The sequence below is a fragment of the Oncorhynchus mykiss genome, chromosome 19 (genome assembly GCF_013265735.2).
Source record: "Oncorhynchus mykiss isolate Arlee chromosome 19, USDA_OmykA_1.1, whole genome shotgun sequence".
NCBI classification, from domain to species: Eukaryota; Metazoa; Chordata; class Actinopteri; order Salmoniformes; family Salmonidae; genus Oncorhynchus; species Oncorhynchus mykiss.
In genome coordinates, this window is record NC_048583.1 from 46,424,735 (window position 1) to 46,444,087 (window position 19,353).

The 19,353-nt window shown below is 42.3% G+C and overlaps 1 protein-coding gene across 1 annotated transcript in view; it reads right to left on the reverse strand.

Annotated features, from left to right (window-relative positions):
- LOC110498006 (macoilin-2) overlaps positions 1–19,353 on the reverse strand; it is a 28,839-nt gene that overhangs the window by 4,007 nt on the left and 5,479 nt on the right. The window contains exons 4-7 of the mRNA XM_021574534.2: positions 13,714–13,840; positions 12,930–13,108; positions 12,312–12,819; positions 244–402 (exon numbers count right to left, since the gene is read on the reverse strand). Of these exons, the coding sequence (XP_021430209.2) occupies positions 244–402; positions 12,312–12,819; positions 12,930–13,108; positions 13,714–13,840 (973 nt within the window). The remainder of the gene's footprint in view (positions 1–243; positions 403–12,311; positions 12,820–12,929; positions 13,109–13,713; positions 13,841–19,353) is intronic.

The window sequence follows — 19,353 nt, forward strand, 5'->3', positions numbered from 1 at the left end:
AGGAAGTTCACTTCAATGACCAAGTTGGACCATTGTGTGTTACCCGAGTTGCGACATTTCACATTTTCAACCAGAAGATGGCATCCTTTTTTGACAATTACAAACTTATCAATGTGGATAATGTAGAATGTTTGACCATATTGTCAAAATTAAGCAAGCTACCTAACTTTATTAGCAGCGCTAGCCCCACTGGTCCCAGCAGGTGATCAGATCCAGTGGTCAATTCCTAACCTGCCCACTCACTTGTTCTGCAGCAGCTCGTTCTCCTGGCGCAGCTGGCCCAGTTCAGAGCGGATGGAGCGCTCAGCGCTGCCAAGGGAGCCGATCTGACTGCGCAGGTCCTGCTCCACCTGTCTGCTGGCCTGAAGGTCTGCCTTCAGCTTCTTCACATCCTGCTCCAGCCTGCAGTGGTAGAGGGGGAAAGGAAATAAAATGAGGAAGGGATGAATAGAGAAGGATGAGAAAGAATTTGATAAAGATTCAGTGTATGCGTTATGCAGAAACTATAGGTTTTGGATCATCCACAATTCCTTTCTCCAGGCTTTGGTAAAGGTTTATATTGGTTTCATCTGCTCATAAGACTGTTTTAGTAGGGCCATCTTTGTACTCAACTCTTTTCTGTGGAGTGCTGCTGCGTAGAGGTTTGTATTTGGCTGTGGCCTAAGTATTACGGCTGTCAAAGCCTCCTGCTGATGGCATATTCGCCTTCAGCCCTCCATTCGGGCCTTTGGCCTGTCCCTGACAGTTGTTTTAGTGTTTGTCTGTCGTCAGTTGTTTTCCTTAGCCAATCAGGTCATTGCCGATTGATATAGTCAGCGTTTTGATATTCCAAATTGTTGATTAAGCTGTAACCATTTAATTATGTGTGGTTCTGAATTGATGAAATGTCTCCTCTTTGCGCTTTAAAATTACTTATTTTTCTTTCATACTAGACACAGCTTTTGTCTTTACAAGTGTACAATCAATTCAACACTAACCAGTAAGAAAACACCCTTCAGCCAAAAGTGTATACAGCAAAAATTTCAACTAAGCCTATAGGCTACTGTCTAGGGCTGGGACTATACCAGTATGGCGATACTTGTTTCCTTGCCACGATACTAACAAAACAAAGCTGATTTAACTTTTAGGAAAACGGCCCTAATGTTGGAAACAAACATATTATCCAGTCACATTTATTTTCCAAGCTATAGAACACATTTGATATACACAGCAGGTTATTGAAAGACCGAAGAGTTAGGTCTGCTTTGCGGTTCCATTTTTGCCATGGAAAAAATATTGCAATACTGGTATCGTCACAGCCCTACTACTGTCCAAATAATGTAGGCAGGGAAGCCCCAAGTCTGAGTGTGGCAAAAGCAGGGCACACATGTTACCATGACAACTTGCCACAAACACCATCATTCATTTGACTTTCTGCTGATTTCACCAACAACCTTACACCCCCACTCACACCAATGTGTCTGTACAGCACCATCACACACCCAGTTGTACAACTAAAGAGCCAAAAAGGTCAGACATACAACTCAATGTTCTCATTTTCAGCCAGCATAAGTTTGTGGCAAACCATAGATTGTAATAGTCCAACTTTCTCACAACCCAGTCCAATGATATCACAGCTGAAACAGCTCTACTTAACGCCTATCTATGTGCAGCATGGTCCGTTTGAGGTCAGGGACTGTGGGATCTGATAAAAGGGAGGAACCCTTCATGCACCAGCAAGTTACTGATACTTTGGCCTGAAAATGTGAGAACTGTGACATCCAGGCAGGAGTTACTCCTGTTAATACATTAGTGTTGTCACAATACCAGTATCGCAACACTAGGAAGTAAGGAAGCAAAGGAAACAAAAAGATTTTGCAATTTCATGAGGAAAATGTTGGGGGAAAATAGCCTTGTCACCCAGAATCAAATGTGTTTATTTTGCAAGCTATAGCTCACATTATTTTAGAAAAGTAGGTTTTAGAAGGACCAGAGTTTACTCTGCTTCGTATTTCCTTTTTTGCCAAGGGTTTAAGATAAAAAGAAACAGAATAGGGCTAAGACAGGCAAAATCCTAAAAGAAAACCTGGTTCAGTCTGCTTTCCAGACACTGGGAGGCAAATTCACCTTTCAGCAGGACAATAACCTAAAAAACAAAGAAAAATATAGAGAGTGGTACTTAGTATTTGCCCCAAACATAACACTTTGTAATCAGAACAAAAGGTTTAATTGCCTTGCCACATTTTTGCCATATTACTTTAGTGCCTTGTTGCAAAAAGGATGCATGTTTTGGAGAAGAAAAAAAACAATTCTGTAAAGGTTTCCTTCTTTTCACTGTCAATTGGGTTAGTATTGTGGAGTAACTCAAATGTTGGGCCGTCCTTAGTTTCCTCCCATCACAACCATTAAACTCTGTTTTAAAGTCATCATTGGCTTCATGGTGAAATACCTGAACTGTTTCCTTCCTCTCCGGAAAATGAGTTAGGAAATCTTCGTAGTGACTTGGTGTATTGATACACCATCCAGAGTGTAATGACTAACTACACCATACCCAAAGGGATATTCAATGTCTGCATTTTACCCATCTACCAATAGTTTCCCTTCTTTGTGAGGCATTGAAAAACCTCCCTGATCTTTGTAGTTGAATCGCACTGTTTGAAATGTACTGCTCGACTGAGGAACCTGACAGACAATTGTATGGGTGGGATACAAAACTTAGGTAGTCATTAAAAAATCATGGGTAACACTTATTTCACAGAGTCCGTGCAACTTATTGTGTGACCTGTTAAGCAAATGTTTACTACTGAACCCATTTAGGCTTGCCATAACAAAGGGGTTGAATACATTGTCTTAAAACATCTTTCATTTTTAATTAATTGGTCAAAACTTAAAAAAAAAAAAAAAAAATCATTACACTTTGACATTATGGGGTATTAGGTGTAGGCCAGTGACAAAATCTCAATTTAATCCATTTTAAATTTAGGCTAACACCAATGTGGAAAGGGGTGTGAATACTTTCTGAAGGCACTGTAACTGATTAATGCTTAATATATGATAACGACAACTTATACTGGTACTGGCAAGGACAGACAAATTTTGGACAAACGATTTTGGACAAATCCGTCAAGACACCAACCATGAGAATGGGTTAAACATAGGCTTTAAATCAACTGGTGAATTTAATTGAATATAGCTATGATCCCCCATTATATCTTAACTTCTCTAGGGTAGGGGGCAGCGTTTGGAATTTTGGATGAAAAGCATGCCCAAATTAAACTGCCTTCTGCTCAGGCCCAGAAGATAGGATATGCATATAATTAGTAGATTTGGATAGAAAACACTTTTCCAAAACAAGTTTCCAAAACTGTTCAAATAATGTCTGTGAGTATAACATAACTGAGTTGGCAGGCGAAAACCTGAGAAATCCATTCAGGAAGTTGGATTTTTTTTTGTGTCGTTTTCTATTCAATGCCATTACAGTATCCATTGACTTAGGACTCAAATGCAGTTCCTATGCCTTCCACTAGATGTCAAGTCTTTTAGAAATTGTTTCAGGCTTGTATTCTGAAAAATGAGGGAGTAAGAGCAGCCGTGTCAGAGCTTTTTCATGCGCGACCGAGAGAGTGCCTTTCTTGTTTACCTTTTATATTGACAACGTTATTGTCCGGTTGAAATATTATCGATTTATTTAGGCTAAAAACAACCTGAGGATTGAATATAAACATCGTTTGACATGTTTCTATGAACTTTACAGATACAATTTGGATTTTTTTGTCTGCTTGTTGTAACTGTGTTTGAGCCTGTGGATTACTGAAGAAAACGCAAACAAAACGTAGGGAAAAAAAACATTTTTTCTTTTTGTATCATCTTTAAAATGAACGATAAAACAAAAATTCAGATAGGATGATGGGGACCATTTCAGTGAAAAATATAAGAGGGCAACAGTACATGTGCAAAGTTTCAGAATGATAACTTCCAAAATGTGTGCTACACGACATTTATCATGAAGTCACCCAGGTGTCCCACACAAGTAGCCCAAATGTACCCAAGTGGCCAAATTGGTGAAGGTATACATTTTGAAACAAATAACTATATAAAAAATGCCAAAATGGTATTCTAACACACCACCCCCCAAAAAAAATGAAAACAAAAAAAATAAAAAATGAAAACAAAAGAAAATTTGATTAAAAAAAAAATAGATACACATTTACAAAATAACATGGGTAACTATTTACACACTTTCAATATTTGGATGACCCTCAGTCCTCTATCAAATCAAATCTATTTATATAGCCCCAGCCTAAAACCCCAAACAGCAAGCAATGCAGGTGTAGAAGCACGGTGGCTAGGAAAAACTCCCTAGAGAGGCAAAAACCTAGGAAGAAACCTAGAGAGGAACCAGGCTATGAGGGGTGGCCAGTCCTCTTCTGGCTGTGCCGGGTGGAGAGCACAGTGGTTGTAGAGGGTGCAACAGGACAGCACCTCAAGAGTAAAAATGAACAGTTTAGGGTTCCATAGCCGCAGGCAGAACAGTTGAAACTGGAATAGCGGCAAGGCCAGGTGGACTGGGGACAGCAAGGAGTCATCATGCCAGGTAGTCCTGATGCATGGTCCTATGGCTCAGGTCCTCCGAGAGAGAGAAAGAGAATTAGAGAGAGCATACTTAAATTCACACAGGACACCGGATAAGACTCCCATTCGGAGTCAGTGTCACTGTGAAAGAAAATGTTCAGTTAGAATAGTTTCACATATGAGCCCTGTATCAACAGGTATAATGAACAGATATATAGAGAGTTGAAGGTTGAATATATTATTATTACCTGCTAGATCTACTGTCTCTTTTATATTATGACATTTCAGCTAGATCTACTGTCTCTTTTATATTATGACATTTCAGCTAGATCTACTGTCTCTATTATATTATGACAGACCAGCTAGATCTGTCTTTATTATATTACTGTCTTTATTATATTACAACAGACCAGCTGTATCTACCATTTCCATTTCACTTTGGCTATTGATGTGGTCCTGCACTCTCCTCAACAGCCTCAAATAGGCTATTTCATGTGGGTTGGGGTGGGGCGGCAGACACACGTGTCGGCGTCGGCAATCCACCGTCCGCCGACAGAGATGGCCGCCTCGCTTTGCGTTCCTAGGAAACTATGCAGTTTTTTGTTTTTTTACGTGTTATTTCTTACATTGGTACCCCAGGTCATCTTAGGTTTCATTACATACAGTCGAGAAGAACTACTGAATATAAGAGCAGCGTCAACTCACCATCAGTACGACCAAGAATATGACTTTCGCGAAGCGGATCCTGTGTTCTGCCTTTCACCCAGGACAACGGAATGGATCCCAGAAAAACCCCAAAAAACGACTTTGTAAAAGAGGAAAACGAAGCGGTCTTCTGGTCAGACTCCGGAGACGGGCACATCGCACACCACTCCCTAGCATACTTCTCGCCAATGTCCAGTCTCTTGACAACAAGGTTGATGAAATCAGAGCACGGGTAGCATTCCAGAGGGACATCAGAGACTGTAACGTTCTTTGCTTCAGGGAAACATGGCTCACTGGAGAGACGCTATCGGAGTCAGTGCAGCCAGCTGGTTTCTCCACGCATCGCGCCGACAGAAACAAACATCTTTCTGGTAAGAAGAGGGGCGGGGGCGTATGCTTTATGGTTAACGAGACGTGGTGTGGTCACAACAACATACAGGAACTCAAGTCCTTCTGTTCACCCGATTTAGAATTCCTCACAATCAAATGTCGACCGCATTATCTACCAAGGGAATTCTCTTCGATTATAATCACAGCCGTATGTATTCCCCCCCAAGCAGACACAACGATGGCTCTGAACAAACTTTATTTGACTCTTTGCAAACTGGAATCCACATATCCTGAGGCTGCATTCATTGTAGCTGGGGATTTAAACAAGGCTAATCTGAAAACAAGACTCCCTAAATTGTATCAGCATATCGATTGCGCAACCAGGGCTGGCAAAACCTTGGATCATTGCTATTCTAACTTCCGCGACGCATATAAGGCCCTCTCCCGCTCTCCTTTCAGAAAAGCTGACCACGACTCCATTTTGTTGCTCCCTGCCTACAAACAGAAACTAAAACAAGAAGCTCCCGCTCTGAGGTCTGTTCAACACTGGTCCGACCAATCTGATTCCACACTCCAAGACTGCTTCCATCACGTGGGCTGGGATATGTTTCGTATTGCGTCAGACAACAACATTGATGAATACGCTGATTAGGTGAGCGAGTTCATTAGAACGTGAGTTGAAGATGTCGTTCCCATAGCAACGATTAAAACATTCCCAAACCAGAAACCGTGGATTGATGGCAGCATTTGCGTGAAACTGAAAGCGCGAACCACTGCTTTTAAATCAGGGCAAGGTGACCGGAAACATGACCGAATTCAAACAGTGTAGCTATTCCCTCCGCAAGGCAATCAAACAAGCTAAGCGTCAAAATAGAGACAAAGTAGAATCGCAATTCAATGGCTCAGACACATGAGGTATGTGGCAGGGTCTACAGTCAATCACGGATTACAAAAAGAAAACCAGCCCAGTCACGGACCAGGATGCCTTGCTCCCAGGCAGACTAAATAACTTTTTTGCCCGCTTTGAGGACAATACCGTGGCACTGACACGGCCCGCAACCAAAACATGCGGACTCTCCTTCACTGCAGCCGACGTGAGTAAAACATTTAAACGTGTTAACCCTCGCAAGGCTGCAGGCCCAGACGGCATCCCCAGCCACGCCCTCAGAGCATGCGCAGACCAGCTGGCTGCTGTGTTTACGGACATATTCAATCAATCCCTATCCCAGTCTGCTGTTCCCACATGCTTCAAGAGGGCCACCATTGTTCCTGTTCCCAAGAAAGCTAAGGTAACTGAGCTAAACGACTACCGCCCCGTAGCACTCACTTCCGTCATCATGAAGTGCTTTGAGAGACTAGTCAAGGACCATATCACCTCCACCCTACCTGACACCCTAGACCCACTCCAATTTGCTTACCGCCCAAATAGGTCCACAGACGATGCAATCTCAACCACACTGCCCTAACCCATCTGGACAAGAGGAATACCTATGTGAGAATGCTGTTCATCGACTACAGCTCAGCATTTAACACCATAGTACCCTCCAAACTCGTCATCAAGCTCGAGACCCTGGGTCTCGACCCCGCCCTGTGCAACTGGGTACTGGACTTCCTGACGGGCAGCCCCCAGGTGGTGAGGGTAGGTAACAACATCTCCACCCCGCTGATCCTCAACACTGGGGCCCCACAAGGGTGCGTTCTGAGCCCTCTCCTGTACTCCCTGTTCACCCACGACTAGGTGGCCACGCACGCCTCCAACTCAATCATCAAGTTTGCGGATGACACAACAGTGGTAGGCTTGATTACCAAAAACGATGAGACGGCCTACAGGGAGGAGGTGAGGGCCCTCTGAGTGTGGTGTCAGGTAAATAACCTCACACTCAACAAAACTAAGGAGATGATTGTGGACTTCAGGAAACAGCAGAAGGAACACCCCCCTATCCACATCGATGGAACAGCAGTGGAGAGGGTAGTAAGTTTTAAGTTCCTCGGCGTACACATCACAGACAAACTGAATTGGTCCACCCACACAGACAGCATCGTGAAGAAGGCGCAGCAGCACCTCTTCAACCTCAGGAGGCTGAAGAAATTCGCCTTGTCACCAAAAGCACTCACAAAGTTCTACAGATGCACAATCGAGAGCATCCTGTCGGGCTGTATCACCGCCTGGTACGGCAACTGCTCCGCCCACAACCGTAAGGCTCTCCAGAGGGTAGTGAGGTCCGCACAACGCATCACCGGGGGCAAACTACCTGCCCTCCAGGACACCTACACCACCCAATGTCACAGGAAGGCCATAAAGATCATCAAGGACAACCACCCGAGCCACTGCCTGTTCACCCCGCTATCATCCAGAAGGCGAGGTCAGTACAGGTGCATCAAAGCTGGGACCGTTGTCAAAACAGCTTCTATCTCAAGGCCATCAGACTGTTAAACAGCCACCACTAACATTGAGTGGCTGCTGCCAACACACTGACAATGACACTGACTCAACTCCAGCCACTTTAATAATGGGAATTGATGTAAAATATATCACTAGTCACTTTAAACAATGCTACTTAATATAATGTTTACATACCCTACATTATTCATCTCATATGTCTACGTATATACTGTACTCTATCATCTACTGCATCTTTATGTAATACATGTATCACTAGCCACTTTGTTTACATACTCATATGTACGGTGCCTTGCGAAAGTATTCGGCCCCCTTGAACTTTGCAACCTTTTGCCACATTTCAGGCTTCAAACATAAAGATATAAAACTGTATTTTTTTGTGAAGAATCAACAACAAGTGGGACACAATCATGAAGTGGAACGACATTTATTTGATATTTCAAACTTTAACAAATCAAATACGGATAAATTGGGCGTGCAAAATTATTCAGCCCCTTTACTTTCAGTGCAGCAAACTCTCTCCAGAAGTTCAGTGAGGATCTCTGAATGATCCAATGTTGACCTAAATGACTAATGATGATAAATACAATCCACCTGTGTGTAATCAAGTCTCCGTATAAATGCACCTGCACTGTGATAGTCTCAGAGGTCCGTTAAAAGCGCAGAGAGCATCATGAAGAACAAGGAACACACCAGGCAGGTCCGAGATACTGTTGTGAAGAAGTTTAAAGCCGGATTTGGATACAAAAAGATTTCCCAAGCTTTAAACATCCCAAGGATAACTATGCAAGCGATAATATTGAAATGGAAGGAGTATCAGACCACTGCAAATCTACCAAGACCTGGCCGTCCCTCTAAACTTTCAGCTCATACAAGGAAAAGACTGATCAGAGATGCAGCCAAGAGGCCCATGATCACTCTGGATTAACTGCAGAGATCTACAGCTGAGGTGGGAGACTCTGTCCATAGGACAACAATCAGTTGTATATTGCACAAATCTGGCCTTTATGGAAGAGTGGCAAGAAGAAAGCCATTTCTTAAAGATGGAACTTGGAAAATGGAACTTTTTGGCAACAATGCAAAACGTTATGTTTGGCGTAAAAGCAACACAGCTGAACACACCATCCCCACTGTCAAACATGGTGGTGGCAGCATCATGGTTTGGGCCTGCTTTTCTTCAGCAGGGACAGGGAAGATGGTTAAAATTGATGGGAAGATGGATGGAGCCAAATACACGACCATTCTGGAAGAAAACCTGATGGAGTCTGCAAAAGACCTGAGACTGGGACGGAGATTTGTCTTCCAACAAGACAATGATCCAAAACATAAAGCAAAATCTACAATGGAATGGTTCAAAAATAAACATATCCAGGTGTTAGAATGGCCAAGTCAAAGTCCAGACCTGAATCCAATCGAGAATCTGTGGAAAGAACTGAAAACTGCTGTTCACAAATGCTCTCCATCCAACCTCACTGAGCTCGAGCTGTTTTGCAAGGAGGAATGGGAAAAAATGTCAGTCTCTCGATGTGCAAAACTGATAGAGACATACCCCAAGCGACTTACAGCTGTAATCGCAGCAAAAGGTGGTGCTACAAAGTATTAACTTAAGGGGGCTGAATAATTTTGCACGCCCAATTTTTCAGTTTTTGATTTGTTAAAAAAGTTTGAAATATCCAATAAATGTCGTTCCACTTCATGATTGTGTCCCACTTGTTGTTGATTCTTCACAAAAAAATACAGTTTTATATCTTTATGTTTGAAGCCTGAAATGTGGCAAAAGGTCGCAAAGTTCAAGGGGGCCGAATACTTTCGCAAGGCACTGTATATACTGCACTCAATACCATCTACTGTATCTTGCCTATACCGTTCTGTACCATCACTCATTCACATATCTTTATGTACATATTCTTTATCCCTTTACACTTGTGTGTATAAGGTAGTAGTTTTGGAATTGTTAGTTAGATTACTCGTTGGTTATTACTGCATTGTCGGAAATAGAAGCACAAGCATTTCGCTACACTCGCATTAACATCTGCTAACCATGTGTATGTGACAAATAAAATTTGATTTAAATGTTTATATATTGCTTCTAAAATAAATTTTAAAAAATCACAAATAATATTTTATATTATTAATTTCAAACAAGGGCATTAGCATGATAAGAACTTACCAGTCCAAAACGATGTCCTCTCCCGTTCAAAAAATATTCCTCCACAATCGCTAAATGAAGCGTCCTACAACAATCTCTGTCTCACCTTCCAATCAATTTATTCTAAAGTTGTGTGTACATCTGTATATCTAGACTTAGATTTAGCTTTCCCTGACTTAGTCGCCATAATGATTGATATATAAACAGCTGAATCTGGGCATTCACCAAACAAAACAGTGCGTAAATGCGTAGCTTCTTCCGGTAAGAAAATTCAATAGCGCATGACTCTCTTTACGCTGGAGCTTACTAGAGGGGTTGGTCTTACAACACATAAACATGGCATATTGCCGTTTAGCTCAGCTCATTGGCCATCTACCCAGCTAGATTTCAAGACGATCAGTAGTCATTGGGTTAAAAGACAGTCAATCAACGAAACAGCGGGCAAATCATTGGTGCACAATGATGTCATTACTTGTTGTCTTCAAATCAGTTTCTTTCAGTCAATACGTCCCGCGAAATGGCCCATCACGTTTGATTGTGTTACAAACAAACCAGTTGATTGCAGTGAAACCCAACATGACTGGAATAGTCACGTTCTGTGTGGGTTATTTACCTAGAATGTGTCAAATGGAATGAGACGGAATTCACGACACAAGCGGTTCACAAAATGTTTCGTGTTAGGCTATAAAAACAGATTTTATCAAACAAAAGATCATTCATTGTGTAACAATGAGCATTGGGATTGCAAACAGAGGAAGATCGTCAAAGGTAAACAATTTATTTTATTGCAGTTTGATTTTGTTACACCTGTGCTGGTTAAATAGTTGTTTTTTTATGGGGCTCTATTCTCAGATAATCGCATCGTATTCTTTCGCAGTAAATCCTTTTTTGAATCTGACAACGCAGTTGGATTAGAAAGATTCTAGGCTTTCGATACAGGTGAGACACTTGTATTTTCATGAATGTTTAATATGACTATTTATGTAGCGACCACCGTATGTTGTGGAATTTCAGCCCGCTAGCGGGTTCCGTGCGCAGAGAGGTTAAACCTATATAAAATAGTTGTATCTTTTATGAATTTTGAATCTCACTGGATGTTGGCCAGGTGGGACGCTAGCGTCCCACATACCCTAGAGAGGTTAACCTGTAGTGACACCCCATCCCGTGAACGGGACCGTTGTCATCATCCGACACTAATTAGCATAATGCAACGGACATAAATCTTCCTAGAAAATATTCCTATTCATGAAAATCAGAAGTGAAATATATTGGAACACAGCCTTTTGTTAATCACCCTGTCATCTCAAAATATGCTTTACAGCCAACGCTAGACAAGCATTTGTGTAAGTTTATCATAGCCTAGCATAGCATTATGCCCTGCTAGCAGCAGGCAACCTTGTCACGGAAATCAGAAAAGCAATCAAATTAAATCGTTTACCTTTGATGAACTTCAGATGTTTTCACTCACGAGACTTCCAGGTATACAGCCAAAGTTCATTTTTTCCCAAAATAGTATTTTTGTAGACGAAATAGCTCCGTTTGTTCTTTACGTTTGGCTGAGTAATCGCCCGGAAATTGCAGTCACCACAACGCCGAAAAATATTCCAAATTAGCTCCATAATATCGACAGAAACATGGCAAACGTTGTTTAGAATCCATCCTCAAGGTTTTTTCTAATATCTATTCGATAATATATCCGTCGGGACAATTATTTTTTCACTAGGACCGATTGGAATAATGGCTACCTCTGTTTTCGCGAGAATCTCTCTCGGAGCCACCATATGACCACTTACGCAATGTGGCCGCCTACGGCTATTCTTCAACAGAAAGCAGCGCTTCCAAAACCTGGGGCACTTCCGTATTGGATTTTCTCAGGCTTTTGCCTGCAACATCAGTTCTGTTATACTCACAGACAATATCTTTACAGTTTTGGAAACGTTAGTGTTTTCTATCCAAAGCTGTCAATTATATGCATATTCTAGCATCTTTTCCTGACAAAATATCCCGTTTAAAACGGGAACGTTTTTTTTCCAAAAATGAAAATATTGCCCCCTAACACCAAGAGGTTAATGTAGTGTAAAAAAAAATGGCAGATCAATGACTTAACAGCTGAAACAATTAGTCCAGTATTGGAAATCCTCAATGGTACTCTAGTTTATAGAAAGACCCTCTTACCGTACAATCGCCTCAGGCTTGCTTAGCTGATTGTTAGGGATGCAGTTGTCTGTTGGATCCCTGTGAGAGCCTACTGCTGGACCCTTCCCCACTGCACACTTCTGCTTCTTCCCCCAGGAAAAGGAGGAAGGGGCTGATAGGACACTGCCGTTGGTGGCGCAGTGTCTGCAGGGCAAGGAGTTGACTGCCACGTTTCTGCTGGAGTTCTTGTAGTTTTTCGAGGATGAGGAGTTCTCCTCCTTCAGCAGCAGGTTCTCTGTGCTGCCCACCAGCTCTGTGGTGAGTCTCTTATTGTTCATATGGTTCTCCATGTACTCCATCTCCTGGAGTTTAGAGTCTACCGATGACGGCTGGATGCTGTTGTGTTGCTTTTTGGCCTCGCGGCCCTCTTTCCCTTTATCTCTGTACTCCAGCTCCGCCAGCATAGCTGCCATTTTTTTACTGGCGGGGGCGCCATTCTGTGAGACTGGGATGGAGTCTATCTCAGATATCCCTTTAGCTAATGCAGCTGAATGGAAGGTGGAAGTAAGAAAGGAGAGAATGGAAGTGAGATTAAACACATATTTGACCAACATCACTTGGACTGTGTCTGGAGCATCAGTTGTGTGCATCTCTCACCTTCCTCTGCCTCCCTTTCCTGTCTCTGGAGCATCTGTTGCTCTGGTGGCAGGGCCTGCAGCAAGAGCTGCATGTAAAACTCGTTCTCCTTCTGCACCACCTCCTGCCTTCTTAAGCGCATCTTATAGCTGACGTAGCTGTTGAATCCAAAGCCCAGCGTCACCACTGGGTAGCCAATGCTACAGAGAAATGGAAAGAGTTCAGGGGGGTAAGTAAGTTCAGACAACACATCACCAAGACAATGATTCACAAGTTGAAAAGCATAGGTGCTATGAAAAAAGCCTTGAGATGAAGATCACTCCGGAAAGTAAAGCTGGAAGAATGACTTGCCCTAATATCCTGCATTACTACATAACAGCTCAATTACAGTACATTATACAGGCTAAAATCTAAATCCACTCAAATGTCTTAAAAAAAGAGTATTTAGACTATAAATGTAGGTATTTTCAACCAAACAGTGGTGTATGACCTTGTAGAAATATTCCTTAAGCCATCTTAGAATATGTATGCTTTTTAATAATGCTACAGACTGAAACCAGCATGCACTCTCTGTCTCTCTTTGTGGAAAGTGGTGTCTGAGCTTGGGGGATATACAGACATCATTACTTGTATATTATGCTTAACAAGCGGAAATAATGTTATTTTCCGAGAGTCAAATGGGGCAGAACACTTCCCTACTTGGCCTGTGGGTCTGAGACAGAATCTTAGTCCATCTTCCTCACAGATCCACACATGTAGCCTAGACAAAGATCCTGCCAGGGCTTGGACAAAACACTTAACTTACCAATGTGAAGCGAATGGGCGACACAAGTCGACATGGAAGAAGTTCTTCAGGTCTTTGAATCTGATGGCTGCCTCTATGTACACAAAGAGTATCCAAAGGGACACTGTGGGGAGACAGACCCCCCTCTCTGTAGAAGAAAAATATGTTTTAGAACAGAAAACGTTTTTTTTAAATAATTATATGTGCAGATTTACTTCCTCTGAACATGATACCAGAGGCTTACAGGGTGGTCAGTACAGCAGCCTCCCTCACCAGACAAAGAACAAACATCACAACAGCAGCAGAGTGGATCAGCTTTTGAGTGACGAAATGAGACACAGCCACAAAAGGGCAGCTTTTCAGTAGTGATAAGGAGAGGGGGATAGCTGTTACATTCTCCAGCAAGAAAAACAAAAGTTGCCGATCAAATAGAAGGGGGAACTAACAAAGAGTAACTGAAATCAACCAAAACAGGTGTGGTTTTAGGAGGGGTTCTGAAAGACAATCATGGGGTTGACTAGCAACAACAACTGGGACCCAAGACACCCACCAAGAGCGCCCACTACATTTGCCCAAGAAGAGGCAAACAAGATAAAAACCCACATCAAACTTAGACACAACAACTTAAAGGTGTTAACCCTCCACACCTCTCAAGACAACTGGAACACTGGGCCAGCCAAATTATTTCTGACTAACGAGATGACAAGCCAGCACAGGTGTAAAACATACTGCCTAGCGAGGTGACACCAATTGGTGCGCCCAACATGCAACCTCAAAATATAAATGGAAAAACCAAAGCCTGTAACAAATCAATATTATTTTTGGACAATAGATGAAAAAAAATAATGTAGTATGAATTAAACTGAGAGTGTGGCTTAACCCTCCTGCTGGGTTCCAGTGAAATAGGACCCATTTACAAGTTCTCTCTGAAAGTTCATTTAATCTGATTGTCATAAGGTTCCATGACTGTCCACACAAAATACATTTAGATCATTTTCATAACATTTTGGGTGTTTTTATTTAACTTCTGTACACCTGTTGTGTTCCCGGTCAAAATGACCGGTCATTAGAAATGAATGGGTTAGACTACAATTACTGTATACAATTGAGTTCAGGCACATGCCCATTCATCAGATGGAAAAACTTCCTCTCCCAGATCCCACATGCATGTGTGTTTGAGCGCACACACACACACACACACACACACACACACACCTCACTGCCCTTCTTGGCTTCCATGGCAACCCCCACGGGAACCTTTCCCCAATAGAATCTTTCCCCCACGGGAACCACGCCTGTTGGCATTCTCACAAACAAACAATCGCAACATTGTTTCAATAATATATAGAACTTTTCTAACAGCTCTGGTATATAAAGCTTTTTTGAGGCCTTGCTCACAATTCATTCTGTGACAGCACAATGACCAAATGATATACTGTATGTGAGGCTCTTGATCATATCTTTGATCATGACATTGGAGATGAGGAGAGAGGCCAGGAAACTGACAGTGAAGATGCATTAGAGGAGGAAGTGTCAGAAGTTGAAGACAACGCAGAATATGATCCAGACCAAGAGACAACCGATGTGGAACAATCCTGGAATGACGAAGAAGGCCCTGCTGAGGTTGTTACATTCCGGTCAAAGAATGGGAATTTGTCCTGGTCGTCATCCCCACCTGAGAGGAGAGGTCGGCTGAAAATGTTATCAGGATGATCCCAGGGCCCACGAGATACTCCATATCTCGGGTTGAATACATAAAATCCTGCCACTATTTAAAAAGGTGAAAGGGTTTCAAAACAAATGTCCTTGTTAAACTTTGACACAAAGTAGTCTGTGATAAATAGCACAATGTTTAATTTGAGTATTTATTATAGTCAACATAATCCATACATTATGGGTTTTTTTTACTCAAAAACGAGTTGTATGAGCTCAGGTCAATGTTTTTTTTTATTTCACCTTTATTTAACCAGGTAGGCCAGTTGAGAACAAGTTCTAATTTACAAATGCGACCTGCCCAAGATAAAGCAAAGCAGTGCGACACAAACACAGAGTTACACATGGAATAAACAAACGTACAGTCAATAACACAATAGAAAGGTACAGTGTGTGCAAATGAGGTAGGATAAGGGAGGTAAGGCAATAAATAGGACGTAGTGGCAAAATAATTACAACTTAGCCGAATGTGCCAGTAGAGATACTGGGGTGCAAAGGAGCAAATAATAATAATAATAATAATAATAATAATAATAATAATAATAATAATATGGGATGAGGTAGTTGGATGGGCTATTTACATATGTGCTATGTATAGGTGCAATGATTGGATGGGCTATTTACATATGTGCTATGTATAGGTGCAATGATCTGTAAGCTGCTCTGATAGCTGATGCTTAAAGGTAGCGAGGGAGATATGAGTCTCCAACTTCAGTGAGTTTTTGCAATTCGTTCCAGTCATTGGCAGCAGAGAACTGGAAGGAAAGGCGGCCAAAGTAGGAATTGGCTTTGGGGGTGACCAGTGAAATATACCTGCTGGAGTGTGTGCTACAGGTGGGTGCTGCTGTTGTGACCAGTGAGCTGAGAGAAGATGGGGCTTAAAACTAGCAAAGACTTATAGATGACCTGGAGCCAGTGAGTTTGGCAACGAATTTAAAGCGAGGGCCAGCCAACGAGAGCATACAGGTCGCAGTGGTGGGTAGTATATTGGGCTTTGGTGACAAAACAGATAGACTGCATCCAATTTACTGAGTAGAGTGTTGGAGGCTATTTTGTAAATTACATCGCCGAAGTCAAGGATCGGTAGCATAGTCAGATTTACGAGGGTACGTTTGGCAGCATGAGTGAAGGATGCTTTGTTAGGAAAATAGGAAGCCGATTCTAGATTTAATGTTGGATTGGAGATGCTTAATATGAGTCTGGAAGGAGAGTTTACAGTCTAACCAGACACCTAGGCATTTGTAGTTGTCCACATATTCTAAGTCAGAACCGTTCAGAGTAGTGACGCTAGTCGGGCGGGCAGGTGTGGGCAGTGATCGGTTGAAGAGCATCCATTTAGTTTTACTTGTATTTAAGAGCAGTTGGAGGCCACGGAAGGGTGGATCAGAGAATCACCAGCAGCAAGAGCGACAATATTGATGTATACAGAGAAAAGAGTCGGCCCGAGAATTTAACCCTGTGGTATCCCCATAGAGACTGCCAGAGGTCCGGACAACAGGCCCTCCAATTTGACACACTGAACTCTTACCTGAGAAGTAGTTGGTGAACCAGGCGAGGCAGTCATTTGAGAAACCAAGGCTGTTGAGTCTGCCGATAAGAATGCGTTGATTGACAGAGTCGAAAGCCTTGGCCAGGTCGATGAATACGGCTGCACAGTATTGTCAATGAGGCCTAAAGGCCATGATTAGCAAATAGAAGTTTAAAACTTGTAATGTTCACAAGAACTTAAGTTGATAAAAAGATCTAACACAGCATTAGGTGATAATATATGTATTATTATGGATATATAACCAGCTATAAATGGGGTGGTCATTTTGGACCGGGAACACAGAATGAATTAACAGGAAACGAACACAACAGGAGGGTTAATAAGCCAAGTCATATCAAATGGAGACAATAGAACATTTGGGCTTCTATAACAATAAGACACCAGAGTGTCCTCTATAGACTTCAGCTATTGGCCCAGATCATCCACATTTTTTTAAATGTTATTCTGACCGGACATTTTGCGCTGCTTTGGTGAGACTCTTAAGTCTGTCTACATTGTTCTCTTGATTTGTGCAAATAACATTTATTGAAATGAGCAAAAGCAAAATATTGAATGAGCAAATTCTGATTGGAGTAATTGTTTGATTGTGATTTTTCACTTATCCTATTCAGACAATTAATCTATATTCTGGTTGTCTGCCTTTTTATTTTTTTTAACTTGCCCTGGACAAGCATTAATGTCAAAGCCTGATGTTGTGGTGTGTGCAGCAGGCGTTTGGGGTCTCTGCTCTACTGTGGCATTTGGTCTCGTCAGGAGTTCAATTTTACACCGAAGCCCAACATGTCCTGGTCAACAGGGGCTACTGCTAAATCGCACTGACACCTGTTACAGACATCCACAATCGCTTACGGACGCTGCACGGGATTCTGAGAAGTAAGCCGGCTCGTTGTAAACATAACACGCAGCATGGGAACGTGGAAGAAATCTGGTAACGCATGCTTCACACCCACTGCAGAGAAACACACACCTGTGTGTGTTCAGAGGATACTAGGAGAGCTTGTCAATGTAGGTCACTCAAGTTGAGTGTATTCGGAAAGTATTCAGACCCCTAAACTTTTTCCACATTTTGTTACGTTACGGCCTTATTCTAAATTGGATTAAATAGTTATTTTTCCTCAATCTACACACAATACCCCATTATGACAAATCAAAAACAGGTTGACATTTTTGCACATTTATTCAATTAAAAAAAAACTGATATTACATTTACTTAAGTATTCAGACATTTTGCTCAGTATTTTCTTGAAACACCTTTGACAGCAATTACAGCCTTGAGTCTTCTTGGGTATGACACTACAAGCTTGGCACACCTGTATTTGGGGAGTTACTCCCATTCTCTGCAGATCCTCTCAAGCTCGGTCAGGTCTCTCCAAAGATGTTTGATTAGGTTCAAGTCCGAGCTCTGGCTGGGTCACTCAAGGACATTCAGAGACTTCTCCTGAAGCCACTCCTGCATTGTCTTGGCTATGTGCTTCGGGTTGTTGTCCTGTTGGAAGGTGAAACTTTGCCCCAGTCTGATGTCCTGAGCAGGTTTTCATCAAGGATCTCTCTGTACTTTGCTACGTTCATCTTTCCCTTGATCCTGACTAATCTCCCAGTCCCTGCTGCTGAAAATCATCCCCACAGCATGATACTGCCACCACCATGTTTCACCGTAGGAATGGTGCCAGGTTTCTTCCAGACTGACGCCTGGCATTCAGGCCAATCTTGTTTCTCATGGTCAGAGTCCTTTAGATGCCCTTTGGCAAACTGGCAGGCTGTCATGTGCATTTTACTGAGGAGTGGCTTTCATCTCGCCACTCTACCATAAAGGCCTGATTGATGTTGTGCTGCAGAGATGGTTGTCCTTCTGGAAGGTTCTACCATCTCCACAGAGGAACTCTGTCAGAGTGACCATGGGGTTCTGGGTCACCTCCCTGACCAAGGCCCTTCTCCCCCGATTGCTCAATTTGGCCAGGCAGCCAGCTCTAAGTAGAGTCTTAGTTGTTCCAAACTTCTTCCATTTAAGAATGATGGAGGCCACAGTGTTCTTAGAGACCTTCAATGCTGCAGAAATGTTTGTACCGTTTTTGCTCTGACATGCACTGTAAACTGTGGGACCTTCTATTGACAGGTGTGTGCCTTTCCAAATCATGTCCAATCAATTGAATTTACCGCAGGTGAACTCCAATCAAGTTGTAGAAACATCTCAATGGAAACAGGATGCACCTGAGCTCAATTTCGAGTCTCATAGCAAAAGGTTTGAATACGTATGTAAATATGGTATTTCTTATTGATTTTTGTACTTGTACTAAAATGTAGAAAGGGACGGGGTCTGAATACTTTCCAACTGCACTGTATGTGCTCTGTGTATAATATAGCTGGTGCCTCACTCCAGGAAATAGTATTGTGAGATTTGA